This window comes from Leptosomus discolor, chromosome 7, assembly GCF_034619465.1.
Source record: "Leptosomus discolor isolate bLepDis1 chromosome 7, bLepDis1.hap2, whole genome shotgun sequence".
NCBI classification, from domain to species: domain Eukaryota; kingdom Metazoa; phylum Chordata; class Aves; order Leptosomiformes; family Leptosomidae; genus Leptosomus; species Leptosomus discolor.
Window position 1 is genome coordinate 14,629,913 of NC_141397.1, and position 17,089 is coordinate 14,647,001.

The window sequence follows — 17,089 nt, forward strand, 5'->3', positions numbered from 1 at the left end:
AACTTACCACAACCAGATCTCTGTTAACTACCATTTTGTTGACAAGAAGTTATGGAACACTAGAAGCAAGGCAAGATATCACTCTATGATAATAGCTTTTGAGGTCTTACATATCTGAAACATTTCTCCTAAGTACTTTCAAAAGTGTCCTTTCATTTACAAGAGAAAAAAAAATGTGTCCGTGCTCAAAGTATTATTATTTAGACATAGAAACACTGTAAAAAAATAAAATAAAGAATATAACAAATATCTGCATTCCATTTACAAACATGCTGTATTACCTTTTATTCCTATGGATATCAGTTCCTGCTAACTGCAACGATAGCAGTAAGATTCATATAGATGTGATGAACACACTATTCAGAAAGACAATAAACAGTGAATTCCAGTTCTGTAAACACACGTTATTGAAAATGTTTATTTTATTCAGCATCAGAGTTATTACTGATGTCAATTTAAAATAAATGCAATGCCCAAAGACTAGAATTAGCAAATGGTGTTTGTGTGCAATCCATGTATCTCATCCAGTATATTCCTGATGCTTTCAATACAAACCTCTTCTTTCTGATGTTTCATGCAGGCTTGCTGCCATACCTCTTCAAACCCTTCATCTGAAATGATCACACCGATGTTGCGGAGAATTTGTGCAATCTACAAAACAATTCATGTAATTCTGGTCAGCATTTTCTTTAAACTATATAGTCTGGCTTTTACATGTGTTTGCAATCTCTATTTGCCAAAGAATATTTTCCCACTCTTAAATAAAAGCTACAAACCACATGCTGCATCCTTAACCAAAGAAGTTCCTATTTAAGTAAATCTGAATCTTACTGGGATGAAAGCTGTGGTGTACAAAAGTGTCTTTAGTTAATAAAGTGATGTTGATGCCACTTCAGCATTGGAAAAATCAAACACAGAGGATTCAGAGAAAAGTAAACGTTTTTTAAAAGCCCTAAGTCACGTCCTGTTTACCCATTGTATTTTTACTGTTTGCAGTTATCGACACAGATCAGATTATACTATAGCCTGCATTTCACAGCAAGAATACTGTACGCAAGATCTTCAACTAGTGTAGAAGTAGGTGAAGTGACCAAAATGAAATGGTTCATATCAACCTTGGATCTTGCTATAGTTTTACACCAAAGTAATTTAGCAGAAACTTTCCCCCCCCCCATGTTTTCTCACTTGGATGCTTCCTGCTGTATACCTCATTACACTGACATGTTGACTCATTACAGGAAGCTGATTTTAAGAGGACATAACTTGTGCTTTTGTTAGTAAACAAAATTTCAGTCACATTGTGTGTTTGTGCATGTGTGTTATACTTATGCTCTTGAGACTTTATGCATGCTTTGATAAAGTAAGACCTTTACCACAGTCAAATCAACCCTGTTTGTCATCTTCCTCTAAAACTGTCTTTTGTATAAATTTTGCCTGATCCATAGTGCAGCAAATCTGCACCTTTGTCTTAGTCAATAAATTTGTGACAGTTAATGCCAGCTGAAATTACAAGGGGAAAACATGGACTAAATTTTGTTTCTTCAAGCATAGGTATTGTTTCAGTTAAATCAATAATATTACTCATGAGAAAAACTAGATTTCATCTAATGTCTTCAACAAGCTAATGAAATTTAAAAGTTAAACTGAAAGCAACATTCCATTACAGGATACCACTGCAGGGACAACAAAGGACTACATGTTCTCATAACTTTGCTTCACCATATTAAAATACAACTCTGTCTCGACTTATCAAGAGCCATAAAATAACCACTGACTAAACCACAGACTATCAAGTGTGCAGATGAGGTTAAACTGACCCTTGCCTATTATCAACAATCACGATGAATATAAATGACACACTACTACTCAGTTACGTGACACATATTCTCTTCAATAGACTATGACAATTCCAGTGAAGAAAACATCAGGCCCTAGAATGATTTTGTTCTTTTGTAACATGAGAAGTCATCTCATGAAACTCTTTAGAGTCAGAATTAGCATTCATTTCTACAGGCCTACACAAAAACCGGTGGTATTCAGTAACTCAGGGCTTTCACATAATAATTTCATTAGCTATTATATGTTTGAAAATATTAATAACAAAATAAATCAAAGACCATCACAAAAAATACTGAAACAGTCCATTTTGTGAGTACAGGGTGATTTAACACACTCAGAGGTGTCTCTGTACTGAGCTCTGTATAGCCCCCATAGTCCACAATGGAGTATCACATCCCAGGCCACATTATAACTTCAAAGAGTTCTGCTGAGTGCTTGACAGGCATAACGGGCTTCGCAATGAAGCATGAATTGTACTTACTGTTAGCTGTGTTCTGCATGCACAGATCTACTGCTTCAGAGCTAGACCGGGAAATGATAAATGCTCACCTACACAACATTCTGACGAGCCATTTTACAGATACGTATAGAACGTGACACCACACCTTTTACATCCCCAGCTACTAACTAGCAACATTATTTTCTGTAAAATACATATCCAAGTTACAGATCCACTTTCAAATGTGACTGCCTATTTAATATAATGACTAGTAGAGAGGGAGAGGTTGTCAAGGCTTCTGTTTTCATTTTAGATTGGAATTTCACATTTTGTTACAATTTTCTCATAAATTGTATTTCAAGTAATGAAGTTCTCTCTTCGTATCTTTCTACTAGAAAATGCATACAAATGTAGAAGCAGAGAGTAAACAATACTGAAGAAGCAGCAAAGTCGTTTCATTATTTATGTGGGAGGATCTCTGGGCTATGGGATAATAGAGTGGTAGCAGCCCCCAGAGATACCTTATATAAAAATCATAGAGTCCCCAAGTAAGTCCTTACAGTTTCATGCCCTGTCTTTCTCCTCAGAAATATGAGATGACACAGCATTGGCGTGAGCCTCCCTATATCCTCTATCACTGTACAAGTCCTTTGTATATCTGAGCCTATGACCATGACTCAGCAGAGCACTTACAAGGTGTACCCAAGCAGTTTGCTGAATTTGCCCTTAGCAAAACCTGCAAGTTTGTTTGAGGAGAGACACCCTGGGTAAAATTTTCCTGAACATCCCTCTGCAATAGAAACTAGTTTTAGACACCTGTAAAGACCTTCTTTTTACGAGATTTTTAAGACAACTACTCATAGAATAACTTAGGTTGGAAGAGATCTCTTGAGATCATACACCCAACCACATAATCAAAGCAGGGCTAACTTTACCATTAAACCATGCTGCTTGGGACCTTGCTCAGAAATTTGAGTATGTGCAAGGATGGAAATTTCACAGCTGCTTTGCACTTCTCACATTGCAGAAATGGTGAGTCACAGACTCTTAAGCCCTAGGTTAATTACCAACCCTCATTCAACACAGCATTTGAATAGCACCAATCTGGCATAATTCCTTGGATTACCTATTGAAGTTGGATCTCAATAACATTAATATCTACCACCTTTATGAATAATTTTTAATGTGAAGAGTACATATTTTTCAGACAGAATGGATGTAAAGAAAGATGGTAATGTTGCAACAATTAATTTTACAACCTGTTTATTTGATAATATGACTTTCCACTCCCACATGGCTAAAGGTACATTTATCTTGGAAGAATATTCTGAAGAAATGCACTATACCTCTGCCTTTGGTCTCATTTTTAAAAAGTCTCTTTCATACACTCCCTTTTGACTGAAGACAGAAGGGAATAACAATGCATAAGCATTGGGCTCATCGCCATAATTTGTTCTGTCACTGATGCGGCGAATTTGAGGAGCAGGAATATCTGAACGAATAGTCGGAACACCACACACTGGGTAACCTGTGGAAATCAATCAATAGGTAGCATGGGAAAACCTGTATGTAAAGACAGCGCCAGAGAGGATAAAACAGTTTGTATGAAGTAAGAACAAATCTGATACTTGTCTCGTACAGGTTCAATAACAAGTTATATAATTATCTTCCTCATCTCTTTTTTCATATTTTTAGAATTCCTAGCTTCAGTATATCCTGAAGCATGACAACAGGAAATCTTGGGGTAATATTCTACTACTTACCCAGCACTTCCAGCTGAAAACATTTTTAGGTGATTCCAAGATACTGTTCTCCTAAAATTACTAGTATAATTTCTCAAAGATGTCTAAACTAACTTTCACGTTTTGAACAGGTTAACCACACCAAACATCCAAGCAATGCCAACTTCCAAGCCATAATCCTAAACAAACTTAGTTTAGATAAATTAATTCGCTATTGTACATTAGTAGAACCTGTAGCAATACTTTTAAAACTTATTCCAGATTTTGTTTTGAATAATGCTCAGAAGTGAGAAGTACAGACCGCTGTACTTACAGGTTGTTGGGAGACCACCTACTACAGCATTATACTGAGATGAAGTTGTTTGGTAATTTGCAAATACATGATCTGTTGATCTTGTAAGCGTTTTTGGTGTCTTTTCTGAGCTTCCCAGTCCTTTTACCGCAAAATCTTCCTGCTTCAGCAGTGGCTCCTCATTTATCTTTGTGTCTTCAGGCAGAACAGGAGCATCTAGTTTTTTCCGTGTAAAGAAAAGTTATGGTACAGCCTGGATTGATTATCAGCACATTATAGACTAAGAGGTAAAATCCATTGCTTGAATCCTTGAAAAACTATAAAGTAGGTAACAAAATTAATCTGCATTTCTGACAATGCTTCTAAGAGATTTTTTACTTTCTCTTGAATTACAGGACATTCTCAACATGCAACACAGAACTCTACGGTTCTGAAATACATTTGTATCTGAGGCTCTGCTGGTGGTAGGTGAGGACTAAATGCACTCTCTAAATCCCACCCTTCTAAAGGGCAATGTCCTTTCAATAGCTGTTGTACAAACAAGATCATTTCCACGACTTCCCAGTATTAAGTCATCTACCTTTTGTTATTATTTTTTCTTCAAACTCTTTGACAGCCATTTTGTCTTTCCAGTTCAGAAAGTTTACAAACTCCAGATAATTAATCAGACCATCTTTATCCAAATCACAATAGTCAAATAATGAATCCAGGAGCTCATCATCTAGATTCAGATTAAGCTGAAAACAGGACTTCCGTAGGTTGTCCTTGTCTATCATTCCATCACCATTCTATTATAAATAAAAGAAAACAGTTGTTATAACAGCCATTATAAAAAGGAACACATATATATATATATATATATATATATATATATATATATATATATATATATATATTAGTGCCAGGTACACATTTCAGAAAAGTAACATTGTTGAATACAAAAAGAAACCCTGAGTAATTTAGAAATTAAAAACCTGGATATAAAAGTGTCAATAAATAATTTTCAACTTAAATAATACAGTGAATTGTGACAGGGTATTATGACAAGATAACGATCTAATCATAAATGTTGAGGCAAAGGCAAGATTTCTTTTGAACATAAGGCATCAGTCATTTTGTATAAATTACAATTAAATTATATAGCACATGTCAATTATAATTTTTTTTTCCAGAGAGAAAAAAAGAAAAAGATCTGAAATTCCGATGCTTGGTGACTCAGTCCAAAAGTACAGCTTGAAAGAAAATATGAACATAATCCCTTCAAATTTTGAAGGGCAAAAATATGCTAAGGTTATTGCTGCTCACATGTCCCTTGCTTGCTGTTAACTTGGATATTCCAAATACTGTTCTGAAAGGCTCCAAATACTGTTGTGTTTAATTCCATAGCATATCACAGTAGATTAAACATACAATAACTATGAAGTTACCTTGTCTTTATCATACTCATCTATATTTGCCTTCCTATGCTTATGTTTCTTCATGTCTGTATCTCCATAGCACAGGAGTGCTAATGTCACACATTCCTTTACATGTCTACTTTTTTCAAAGCCCTAACCTTATCATAATGCCTGAATGCTTCTAGTAACATGTCAAAATTCTCATAGTTAGCTTTCTTCAAACTTTGCCGAACTGCAGCCAAGACAGCTCGCTCTCTGTCTTTACCACGAAGGAACTCACATGGAACCCGGTAGTGAAGAAGATCATCAACTCCTACAAAAATAAATACTTCCTCAATTAGTTGTGCATATACAAAAAACAGACTTTTTTTTAAATGGCTTACAGTCTTAAGGAAAAGGAGAATTTCAGTTTAGAGATGCTGATTTTCAGCACTGCTGAACACCTGATACAGCCATTTCATTAAAAGATCAAATGGTCCATATGATGATTTCCTTACTCACATGCAGTTAACATCATAACTTTTGAAACATCTTAATATAGCTTCACAAATCCATCCACGGCTTGCAAAAGCTTCTGCCAGCAGTAAGAGTTATTCGATGTCCAGATAGTTGGAAATAAAACAACTTGGATTATTAATCTATCACTTCCAGTCTGTTGTATTTCAGGATACTTACAAGAACCAATGGGAAAGTCAATGCAATATTTCAGAAAATTATACACCATTGATTTCTAGAAAGACAACGTACTATTTCTGTGTTACTCTTCCCATTTGCTACATATCCTAACTTTATTAGTATTTTTAAACACTTTGGCACGCTGAGCTACAGTCTTCATCCAAGTCCCCGAGACACCAAGGTCACTTTCTAGAGTGCAAGAAGTTCATTCAGAGTCCAGTAACAAACAGGAGTAGCTCAACTAATCCCCTTCTAACAGCAATGCACGTGCATTGTTTTCTGCTTGTTAATAATGATTTTTTTTTTGTTATTCAGTTCCTTCTGCTTTCCTCATAGGACAAGCACACCTACACATTTAAAATACTTAACTTTATCACACTACATAGTAAAGCATGTATAAGGCTTATGCAGAATTTGAACAAGCCTTCTCTGGACTTGACTAAATAAATAACTTCAAGCCATTTTACATTTTTTGCTGCCTAACTATTCACTGTATCCCCTAGTTAAACATGTTAAAATACCATCAATCCCAACATTGACTATTTGATTGACTAGCTTTCAAAAATTTGTCGTAATGAAAATTAATAATTTTTATTTTCATTCTGTTTTCTGTCTCACTGCTACCTTCAAAACCTCATTATTCTTATTTATTGCTTGTTATTTTTACTGGTTTTATACAAGTGCCGGAAAAATCTTTGAAAATAAGACACATAATTGATTTAAATAGCCATTTTAACTTTGTCACTTAGATGTCAATATGAGTTTCCTGATGTTTCCCATTTTGTTTACTTTCAGATACAGAGGCTTTAAAAGAAAAAAAAAAGAAAAAAGAAAAAAACAAAAACCACCACACAAAACAAATATGATCATCCAAACCCTCTATTTTCTTTATTTCTCACATTCATTTTTTTCCTACTAACAACTTCAATTCTTCTCAACTTTTCCCTCCAAAAATTTACTGTCACGGTTAAATTTTTGTATTTTGCCTCTAAGATTTTAGGAAAATTATAAACTACACAGCCAACAGTAATTACTTCAGCATAGTTTCATCAACAAGATAAGATTTTATTCTGCCCCTGAACTTACCATATTCATCTGGACGGAGTAACATTCCAAATGTATGGCCTGGGGGAACATTCATAGTTTCTGCTATACTGTCAATAAGCATATTTCTTTGTTAATTGTCAAATAGTTCATTAATACGCAAAATAAACCCATGCTATAATTTAAAAATAAAAGTGATCACTGTTAGATAATTAGGGATGATACACATAGTTCACCTGAAATTTGTTTATCAGTACTTTGCTTCAAAGTTGCCATTCCAGACAAGAACACATTTATAAACCTGCTTAGAAGATTTGCTGTTTGTAATATAACACAATCAAATGTAAACATTAACTTTTTGAACATTTATACTCATTAAAAGGAGAAACAATCAATGCTATTTTTTTTCCCATAAGACAATGACAGAAATGAGTGAGAAAAGTCCTTATAACATACTAATCAAATAATAATGTTTAGGACAAACCAGATCTCCACCTGAAGTAATGTCTCCAAACAAACTACTTTTGGCCGAAGCGGAAAAACTGAGTCACATCTCTGTTTTTTCACATGCAATTTTGCGTCTACCAAAAACAACAACCAAGCCAATATCCATCTATAAAACTTAGCCCAGTTATTTATGAAAAAATTAAGATGCTGTTGGTGATATTAAAGAACTGTTTGTTTATTTCTTAATTTGAAAAAGATGCAATGTTCATTTTATCTCTATGTTTAATAATTGAAACTGTTACATAAATCAGAAATCTCCATCAAAATTGAAAAGAAAATCGGTGCTTTGTTCTAAAATATAAAACAAAAACACCCCACACAGAGATGGAAGCACTGCAATCTAAAAACTATGTGTATTTTTCTGTTATCGGTTTCATATTACACATAGGATGTGGATAGTGTAAAATTCACCAAATAAAACTAGGTTAGCTTGTATTTGTCTTGTAATATTAGTGCTGGGTTTGAGCTGGCACTGCAGCCCATATTCCCTGACTGATCATACTGCCTCACCTTGCTCACCCCCCAGGTCCACTTCACAGTAAGCTAGGACACAGCAAAGGGGAGAGGAGAAATTGCCTCACCCTGCGTTCACTCCTTACGGGTACTAGGGGCATAGTTCTCCAGAGTCACGTAAGCCTTTGGTCTTGAAATTAAATTTTGCTACCTAAGTCAATAAGGTTTTTTGCGAGTTTTCAGATACAATTTTGCAGAAATCTAGAGCATCTGCAAAGACAGTCTTTGTATACATTGAGGAACCCTAGATTTGTAGCACAGCTGGATCCTGACCATGCTGTACCTTAAGACTACAGTAGCTGCTCATAAGCACTATTCTGTAAAATTAAAAAACTGTTCCAGATCACCTGAGGCTGATGAAGCATTGTAATGATTTGTCTGAGATTGATACAAGCTGCTAGATAATAACAGAATTTAGTTCCATGTCCTTTTCCAAGGAAGTAATAAAGCGAGAATACAGATGATGTAACACAGATGACCAAAAATAGTGTCAGAATAAGTAAAATGGTCAAATCTTCAAACAACAGGCGAAACATTTCAGTTTTTTCAAACCTTCCTAGCTGCCAAAGAGAGGAAAAAACCTGAAGTGTTACAGTGTACTTGTAATTTGCTTGGTGCAAATTCAATCAATTCAGATATAGACCATCTAAACAGTAACTTAACTTCGCTACACAGACACAATACAGCCCTCACTAGTAATTTGTGTATTTGACAGCCTAACTGGGGCAAGCAGAAAGTCCCTTTCTGTAACTGAGCGCTTCAGTGGAAGCATTGAGCACATTTACAGTTTTTACCCAAGACAGAAAAAGATGTCAGAGACTCGGCAAACATGAGTGAATGTTGTTCTTGGAAGGTATCTTTGCTTACTTACGGATCAAGGACTCCTCCAAGTTGAGGTTGAAATTTTTGCTTGAAATCATCACTTCGTTTTGAAATTATTTTTGCTGCTCTTTTCCTACAAATAATGAAAGTAACTCTCACACATATTTGTTTATCAATATTCCAGAAATTTTCAATAATATTTTTAAATATTATTAATGTTAGAAGGAAACAGCAACTCCTCTGCAAGTCAAACACAAATTTAGTAACTGAAAAATCTTGCTATTTAAAATCAAAGGTGTCTTTCCATAACGCTAAAGACACGCCAAGTGCTGTTATACTATGGTAGGCCTGATTTAGATAAACTGTTCTGGAAATTACTGCTTGCATTTTCTGTTCAGTTCAATATGCTAAGAATGGGATTGTGAGATGTAAAACTACCTTCAAATATGAAGACTCGCTCTTCTTGAGAACTCACACTACTAATTAACTAGTTAACACATTGCAACTTACGCTTGTGGATCATAGAGCCAATTTAAGGATTTGGATACACTTCGCCCATCTTTAAAGTGAGGGGTTTCTATTCCATAGACAGAAGACTTGCTGAAGTTTGGTGAGTCATACTTCCTATTTATTGCTTCCCCTGTGGAAAAAAAGTAAGCATTTCAATCTGTATAATGTACTAAGATCTTCATTCTTAAGACAAAACAATGAAGAAACAAAAGCAAATAACTAATTAACAATTCTGTTCAATTAAAGATAACTAATTTGCATTCCCCATGTTTATTAAGTAGCTAGGAATACTCTTTGTCAAAGATAAAAGGCAAAATAAAAAGCAAAAACTAATCCAGTGGTAAAATAGTTGGATGTCCTTTTATGTCTGACTAAAGACAAGCCCAACAGAATTAATGAAAAAATACCAGGTAGCCTAAGTAGCGAGGGTAATCCAAACAATATAATGTCTGTACATGAGCAGAGACGTACCCCATTTAATGTACTGTTTGTTAAAAAAAAAAAAATGCTAAAAGGAAAAAATGTTTCTGAAGTGCTGCATTTTCAGTTTACTCTTGCTATGTTGACTTCAGTGGAAATTTTGCCACTGACTGCACTGCAAACAAGATACTACCCTACTTATTCATGAGTCTATTAATCCAGTCTTGCCCATGAAATGAAGTTTCACATACAAGAGTATCACATAAGTACTCTATGTAAGTGAGATGCAAGCACATGGTTTCTTGTCACAGAAAAAAATGTCATTCTGTTTCTTCAAGCTCTTTTCAATCACCTTTTGAAAAGAATGGCAATTAGAACTTTCAACAAATATTATTTGCTCCATGCTTTCTAATAAGAGCTTCCTCTGGCAGTGTGGCAGCATGCAATTTTTATGTTATTGTTCAAAACTGGGGCACATAGTTGACTTTTTTTTCATTTTCTTTGCTGTCTGTTTTTGGCTTGGCCTCTCCATGATCGTGTGGACAGAAGTTAAAGGAGACAGAAACAGATAATGAATAATTCTACTAAAACACCTAAGAAAGGTGGGGAGGAGGGGAAATAAAATTTCAAGTCTGGCCAATTTATACCAGTAGTACTTGTAGCAGAATTTCTCAGTGAGAGAACACAGTACTATAATTTCACTTCTACATACCTGCCCCTATATAAAATTTAATTATACAACTGAAATAACTGTATTGCAGTTTCTTACGTGTTTGGCCTGCACCTACAAAACTGATGGTACTTGTGCAATGGACAATTTTACTATAATACTAATCTTACAGAGCAGCAAGGTAAGTCTCTTAGCCTAAGTGGAAATGATGGAACTGGGAAAAATAGAAGTGGGTGCAAAAGTAATATATGTACTGCATTTCCAAGTGCTATTTGTCACTGTTCCTGTGCAGACCTGTGAGAGAAAGGGTAACCATCCCTGAGCAGACCACTTCATGCAAGTACAGCCCCCAGAGGCTGAAGCAGTGGAGGCACAGCCCACTGGAAGGGCAAAGACAGAGGCTGTGAGACAGACTCACAGGCAGGATGCTGCAGGCTGAGGAACCTACACTCCAGAGAGCCAGTCAACAGCCTGAAATTCCTTGTTACCAGAGCTTGACGCCGAGATCCCCATCAGAAATTCTAGCTGCCCTGAAATTCTGTTTGGATCCTGATAAAAGAGAGGAACTGGAAGTGAAAGCACTGGAAGGGGTTGGGCTCACAGTCTGTGGCTTTAAGCCCAAGATTGCTCTCAGTGACATAGACAACACCAAACTCAGTAAGTAACCAGAGCAACCAGGGCACCTATGAGTTTCTAGTTTCCTGGAAATACTTTGCTTTTTAAATAGCACCCAAAAGAAATAACGCTTCCAATTCCTTCATTAAGTTCTTATACTGCCTAATACACCCACCACTAGTAATAGTTTGTATCTCAGAAAATAGCATACAATATGTTGAAGACACAAAGAGGAACATTGTGTTTATACCTTTATTGACAGTAGAACTTTTTATGCAGTTTCTTATCAGCCTTTGAACTTACCCACATAATAATCATTGTGTGACACAATGTACAGATCATGTCCTTCTCTGGCTTCTTTATCCACTTCCTCAAAAGTTTTTGGTGGATTTATAAGCTCTCCAGCTGATATATCTGGAAAGTAAGGAATAAATATATGGTTGGGGAGGTCAGGGGATGGGTGTTTTGTTTGGGTGGTTCTTAATTTTAAATGATATCTTGTTAGAGAAGATGCTAATACTGTGGAAGAACGATTACTTCTTACCACATTTCTAGTCAATCTGTAGGAATCTTTCATGGGACTAGGGGGAAAAAAAAAAAAAAAAAAAAAAAAAAAAAATCACAGAAACTGAGGTGAACACAACTGTTGCAAGAGAGCTATATGGTAAACACATAAGTGATTTGCTCCAATCTAAGATTCACAGGTCAAGGTAATATCTTTTATTAGACCTATTATAGGGAAGGTAAGCTGTCAGCTACCTAAACAGGTCTCCAGGAAAATCTATAAAGACAGATCTGGAACAGAGCCAAAAGCCCTACTAAGTTACCAAATGTTCTCAGTTGCTTGTTTCTTCATCATGACTGAAAAATACTGGTACATTTTTGTGCCTTTCATTTTCCTAATAATAACAGTTCTATTATGCTGGAATTGTTGGAAGCATAGAATATGTGCTAGATACTAAATTGCAGATTATCTTGTATTTAAAAGAAATACATTTTAATGATAAATTTTCCTACCTTGGATGACTTTCATTCCAAACGTCGTATTAATGATATCCAAGCCCTTAGGTAACATAGAAGATTGATCATGTGATCTGCCCAAGGGTGCTTGACGATTACTACAGTAGATTGCTTCTTTTTTGTCTTGTATTTTTTGTTGAAAATTACTTTTGGGAAGTGGATTTATCAATGAAGCTGCCTAAAGACATCACAAACTCAAAAGGCAGGAAAAGCAGCCACATTTAGCCATTCAGACATCAATATGGCTAGCCCATCACACACACGTGAACAAAAGTTTGATCATAACTGTTCTAATGAGATCTTACATGATTACACTGCCATAATTTTATCTACCAAATTGCAAAACAAAACTACATTTTGAGAGAAGACCACCAATAACACTATTCTAAATCTCCAGCTAAATAAAGCACAGTGTGGGACAGAACTTTTTATTTTTATGTAAGTTTTTCCACTTGTTAATTTATAAAATTTCAGACTGCAGCCTTTCTGTTCTTAGCGTATATTAGAAACTACAGTCAAACTATAATATGACCAAAACTTAAATGTGAAAATTATTATAGTTATAACATCTTTGGAACGAAGCCTTCTGGTGCTTATGATTGAAAATATCTATTGTCTAGGCAGGTAAGACTATCTATTCTCTAAACAGCTACTCCCCATTCTGCCAATGCAGAATTTAAAGATTATATTTCAAGATATACACTGATATTGCATTTTAAAACGACATACCAACAGAACTTACTTCAGCGGGGTTTTCCAAGCTTAGTGCTAAGTTTGACAAAATTTTCTTCTCAGTGTACACACTGGGCTTGGGTCAATAGAAGTTACTTGTAAAATTAGGTCAATTTCAAGGTAAAAAAAAAAAGCTCAAAAATGTCCAAACAGGGTATTTTGATCCTCCCAAATAATTTGATTTTTCAGGCTACCCATCAAAGTAATGAGTTATTCTAGGGAGGGTGTATTATTGAACCCTTGTTGAGCGTTATATAAAGAAATATTGTAAAAAGTAGTAGCAAATACAATTGATCCAAACCCATGCTTAGCGAACTCCCTAAGATTCCATCTCTTCCTCCACTTAATATTTAATTAATAATGCAAAGTGAAACAGGCTAAACAAATCAATCCATTCAATGTAAAACTTGTGAGGGAGAACACCAAGAACTTGATTTTTTTTTCCATTTTGGATATGCCTAATACATGTCCTACTTAACATCCTCTAATATCAGGACTTATGTATTTCAACCTGAAGACTTATTTTTGAGACCTGAACTCTTCTTTGCCTCAACCTCTTCATTTGTAAAATAGAAAACTACTAACTTACAAGTCCAGGTGATGAAATGCATCATAAAAGTGTATTTTACTAACATAACTGTTATTTTCAGAGATTTAAACAACAATTATGTGATAAAATCACCAATGATCTCTTTAGTTGAGGTAAAGAATACACACAAAGTAGTCTGACATATCCAAATATCACTTTTTAGCTAACAAAATCAGTTTCAACCCAAAGGTAAGAAAGAAGACATAGTAATTACACTGAGCCTGTTCTCAGTCAGCAGTTCTCTTACTAACAGCTCAACAGGTTTTAACCCTGTAATCAGTAAAGAAGAAAGTAGAAAAAATTGTGGGTAGAAGACAGTTCATTAACTTAAACGTTGAAATTAAATGAATAATTCAGTAATCATTGCAGAAGTTAAGTCACTGATAAGATAAAAGTCACTGAACTTCAACAAAAAAGAACTGTTTTCCTATTTCAATCACGCTAATTAATTCCTATGGATTGACCTCAGGAGTCATAATCCACAAGGGTGGTGAAATGCTGCAAGGTAAATCACTCAGCTATGTAGCTTTATCCCTGACTACGAAGAAATCAGCTGCTCTTATTAAGGACATTCTTAAGTGGTCCATTCTTAAACAAAAGTAAACAAGTCACATTCTTACACTGAGTGAAGACCGTGACACTATGCCATGTGTCAAGTGAGCTGCAATGTCAGGATCATCTGCTCTGCCGTAGAATATTCTTTCAACACCAGGAGCTGGATTTGTTGTATTTCGAAACTTTCGCACAGTAGTTGGAGTAATGGGCTATACATAACGCAAAGGACAAATTTTACACCAGATATTCACAAAATATCAGTGAAAAGAAAATGCACTACAGTCATTTCAGTGATTCCATAGAGGTAAGGATAAAATATGAGGACATTTTAGGGCTGTAACACATGCATATGCTCCCACAGATGCTGATATTCTGAGCATAAGGTAAACATAGCCCAGTCTAAATGTTATTAAACCAGCAACAGAAGTTATGAGAGGTGCTAAGTTTCAGCTATGTGGTTCCATCTTTCCAATGGATAACGGCTTCTTCAAGTATATTTAATGAAAAGTAGATGTTACATTTATCAACATCAGAAATCTTTAACGTGATTCACAATAATTCCACCATCAATAAAGCAATTTCAGAAACCATTTGAACCATAGTTTTGGGGGGTTTTAATTACCCATTTAAAGGGATAGCTGCTATTTAGGGGATCCGTTTGTGTCTCAGTACCCTCTGACTCTTCAAGGGCATAGGGAGGGGTCAGTGGGAAGCACAGTTCTGAGGGGCATCCTTGATAAAGAGGACCTCCATCAGAAGTAATAATTATTCCTAATAATAATCACTATAATTGTATTACCAGAGCAAAACTGTCTAAAACAATTCTATTTAGTCCCATCTAAGCAGGCATGATAAATTTTGTAATACATGCAGAGTGAAAAAGAACTGTCAGAAGTGTTTTACAATCCTACCAGCTATCCTCTATGATCTACATGTGACAAAAACTAACATTGATAAAAAATAGTAGCATCTAAAGAGAAGAGATGTGGAAAAAATGACCAAGGTTTCCCTGATTTGCTTTTCAGGTTTTTTTAGGGCCTGTCTCAAAGCACAATCGCTAATGCAAAATTACTAGAAAAGTTTCACCAGGAGCTGCTGAAAAAACAACTCACCCTGGGTAAAACCTCAGTGAGGCAACTCGCAGCCGTATCGCCCATGGGAAGCGACTTTCCAGCCTAAACAACACAATCAAAAAATAAGGCATAACCATAAGAACCTAACCAAAAGAACCTAACCAAATTGGGACCTGACACCTCGCACGAGATGTTGTCTAATTGTCCCCGTTTTGATAAAACAAAAAAAAAAAGGGGGGGGGGGGGGGGGGGCTACACGCGTTTTGGGGCGGGGGGAGAGTCGGGGGAGAGCAGCGAGATGCGGCTGCTGCCCCACACGCAGCGCCTCCTCCAGCCTCAGCCCACGGCGAGACCCCGGCCCCGGAAAGGCACAGGGAGCGGGCGGGCGGCTCCGCGACAACGGTGGGACCCTTTCCGCCAAGGCACTCACGGCCGACAGCTCGGGAAACCTGTCGGTGACCTCCCCCTCGTAACCGGGCCGCAGCTGCCCCACCACGGCAGCGCTGGGCCGCGGCGGCCGTTTACCCCGCTCGCTTGGTAACGGCGGCGGGCGGCGCCACCGCGCCCCCTGGAGACAGCCACTGGAGCGCTCGTACCGGGCGGGCAGGCGGCGCCGCCGCCCCCCACACCCCTCCCGCCATCTCCCCCGCACCCAGCGCCCACCGTCCTCCCCCCCTCACACCCCTCCCGCCATCTCCCCCGCACCCGGCGCCCACCGTCCTCCCCCCTCACACCCCTCCCGCCATCTCCCTCGCACCCAGCGCCCACCGTCCTCCCCCCTCCCGCCATCTCCCCCGCACCCAGCGCCCACCGTCCTCCCCCCCTCACACCCCTCCCGCCATCTCACTCGCACCCAGCGCCCACCGTCTTCCCCCCTCACACCCCTCCCGCCATCTCCCTCGCACTCAGCGCCCACCGTCTTCCCCCCTCACGCCATCTCCCCCGCACCCAGCGCCCACCGTCCTACCCCCTCACACCCCTCCCGCCATCTCCCTTGCAGCCCCTGGAGAAAGCCAGGAAACAAAATTGCACTCAGGCTATTTTGTACCTGTCACGACTTAAGAAAATAATTAAGGTCCAATTGCACAGGTAGCAATTTTTTAGACCAATTATTAAAGTCCTTGAAAATCCACCAGCTTTCAGACAGGCGGGTTGAGTCTTCTTTGGGTTGAAAGAAGGTCTTACATGGTCCAAAGTCAGATCAAACATTAAATCTTCATTAATTATTCCAACTAAAAATACAGTCCCTTTCACAAATGTTGTCACATGTATAAACATATTAATAAAATATTTTATACTGAGACTGTTCCCCTAGAGAAAACTGCAAGTCCCATCTACACAACAGCACTGAGGTGGGTGAGGAGCCTGTCAGTGCTACTCATCTATCAGCACAGATGAACGATCTTACTCTTTGTCTTAAATGACCCAACACACCAATACAGCTAAACCACTGTATTTGCCTTTTAGAAACGGATGCGGATTATCTCAGAAAAGCAGCGTGGGTAAGACTGAACAAGTTTCACCACTGTTTAAAAGCCCCTCAGCTCTTACAAAGATTTTTGGTCTCAGGTGACTTTCACTAAACTCTACCCTTCTTCCCAGCAAAACATCTAAATTTAATCACATCTTGCTCCA

At 37.4% G+C, this 17,089-nt stretch overlaps 1 protein-coding gene across 1 annotated transcript; it reads right to left on the reverse strand.

Moving 5' to 3' along the window:
* Window positions 1-486: 486 nt before the first annotated feature.
* On the reverse strand, window positions 487-16,243 carry EFHB (EF-hand domain family member B). The gene is made up of 13 exons (XM_086468525.1): window positions 15,980-16,243; window positions 15,494-15,556; window positions 14,447-14,590; window positions 12,503-12,683; window positions 11,789-11,899; window positions 9,781-9,910; window positions 9,320-9,403; window positions 7,471-7,538; window positions 5,868-6,022; window positions 4,893-5,100; window positions 4,334-4,540; window positions 3,625-3,806; window positions 487-651 (listed from the first exon to the last, which is right to left on the reverse strand). Exons 1-13 carry the CDS (start codon window positions 16,241-16,243, stop codon window positions 487-489), a joined length of 1,962 nt encoding a protein of 653 aa, XP_086324651.1.
* Window positions 16,244-17,089: the final 846 nt, after the last annotated feature.

Excerpts from the sequence above, each read along its gene's own strand:
- EFHB (XM_086468525.1), bottom strand. The coding sequence starts at position 16,243 with ATGGCGGGAGGGGGGAGGACGGTGGGCGCTGGGTGCGAGGGAGATGGC. Across the intron at positions 9,404-9,780 it reads TGGCTCTATGATCCACAAGC|GAAAAGAGCAGCAAAAATAA; the intron begins GTAAGTTGCAAT and ends CATTATTTGTAG. Across the intron at positions 6,023-7,470 it reads ACTCCGTCCAGATGAATATG|GAGTTGATGATCTTCTTCAC; the intron begins GTAAGTTCAGGG and ends TTATTTTTGTAG.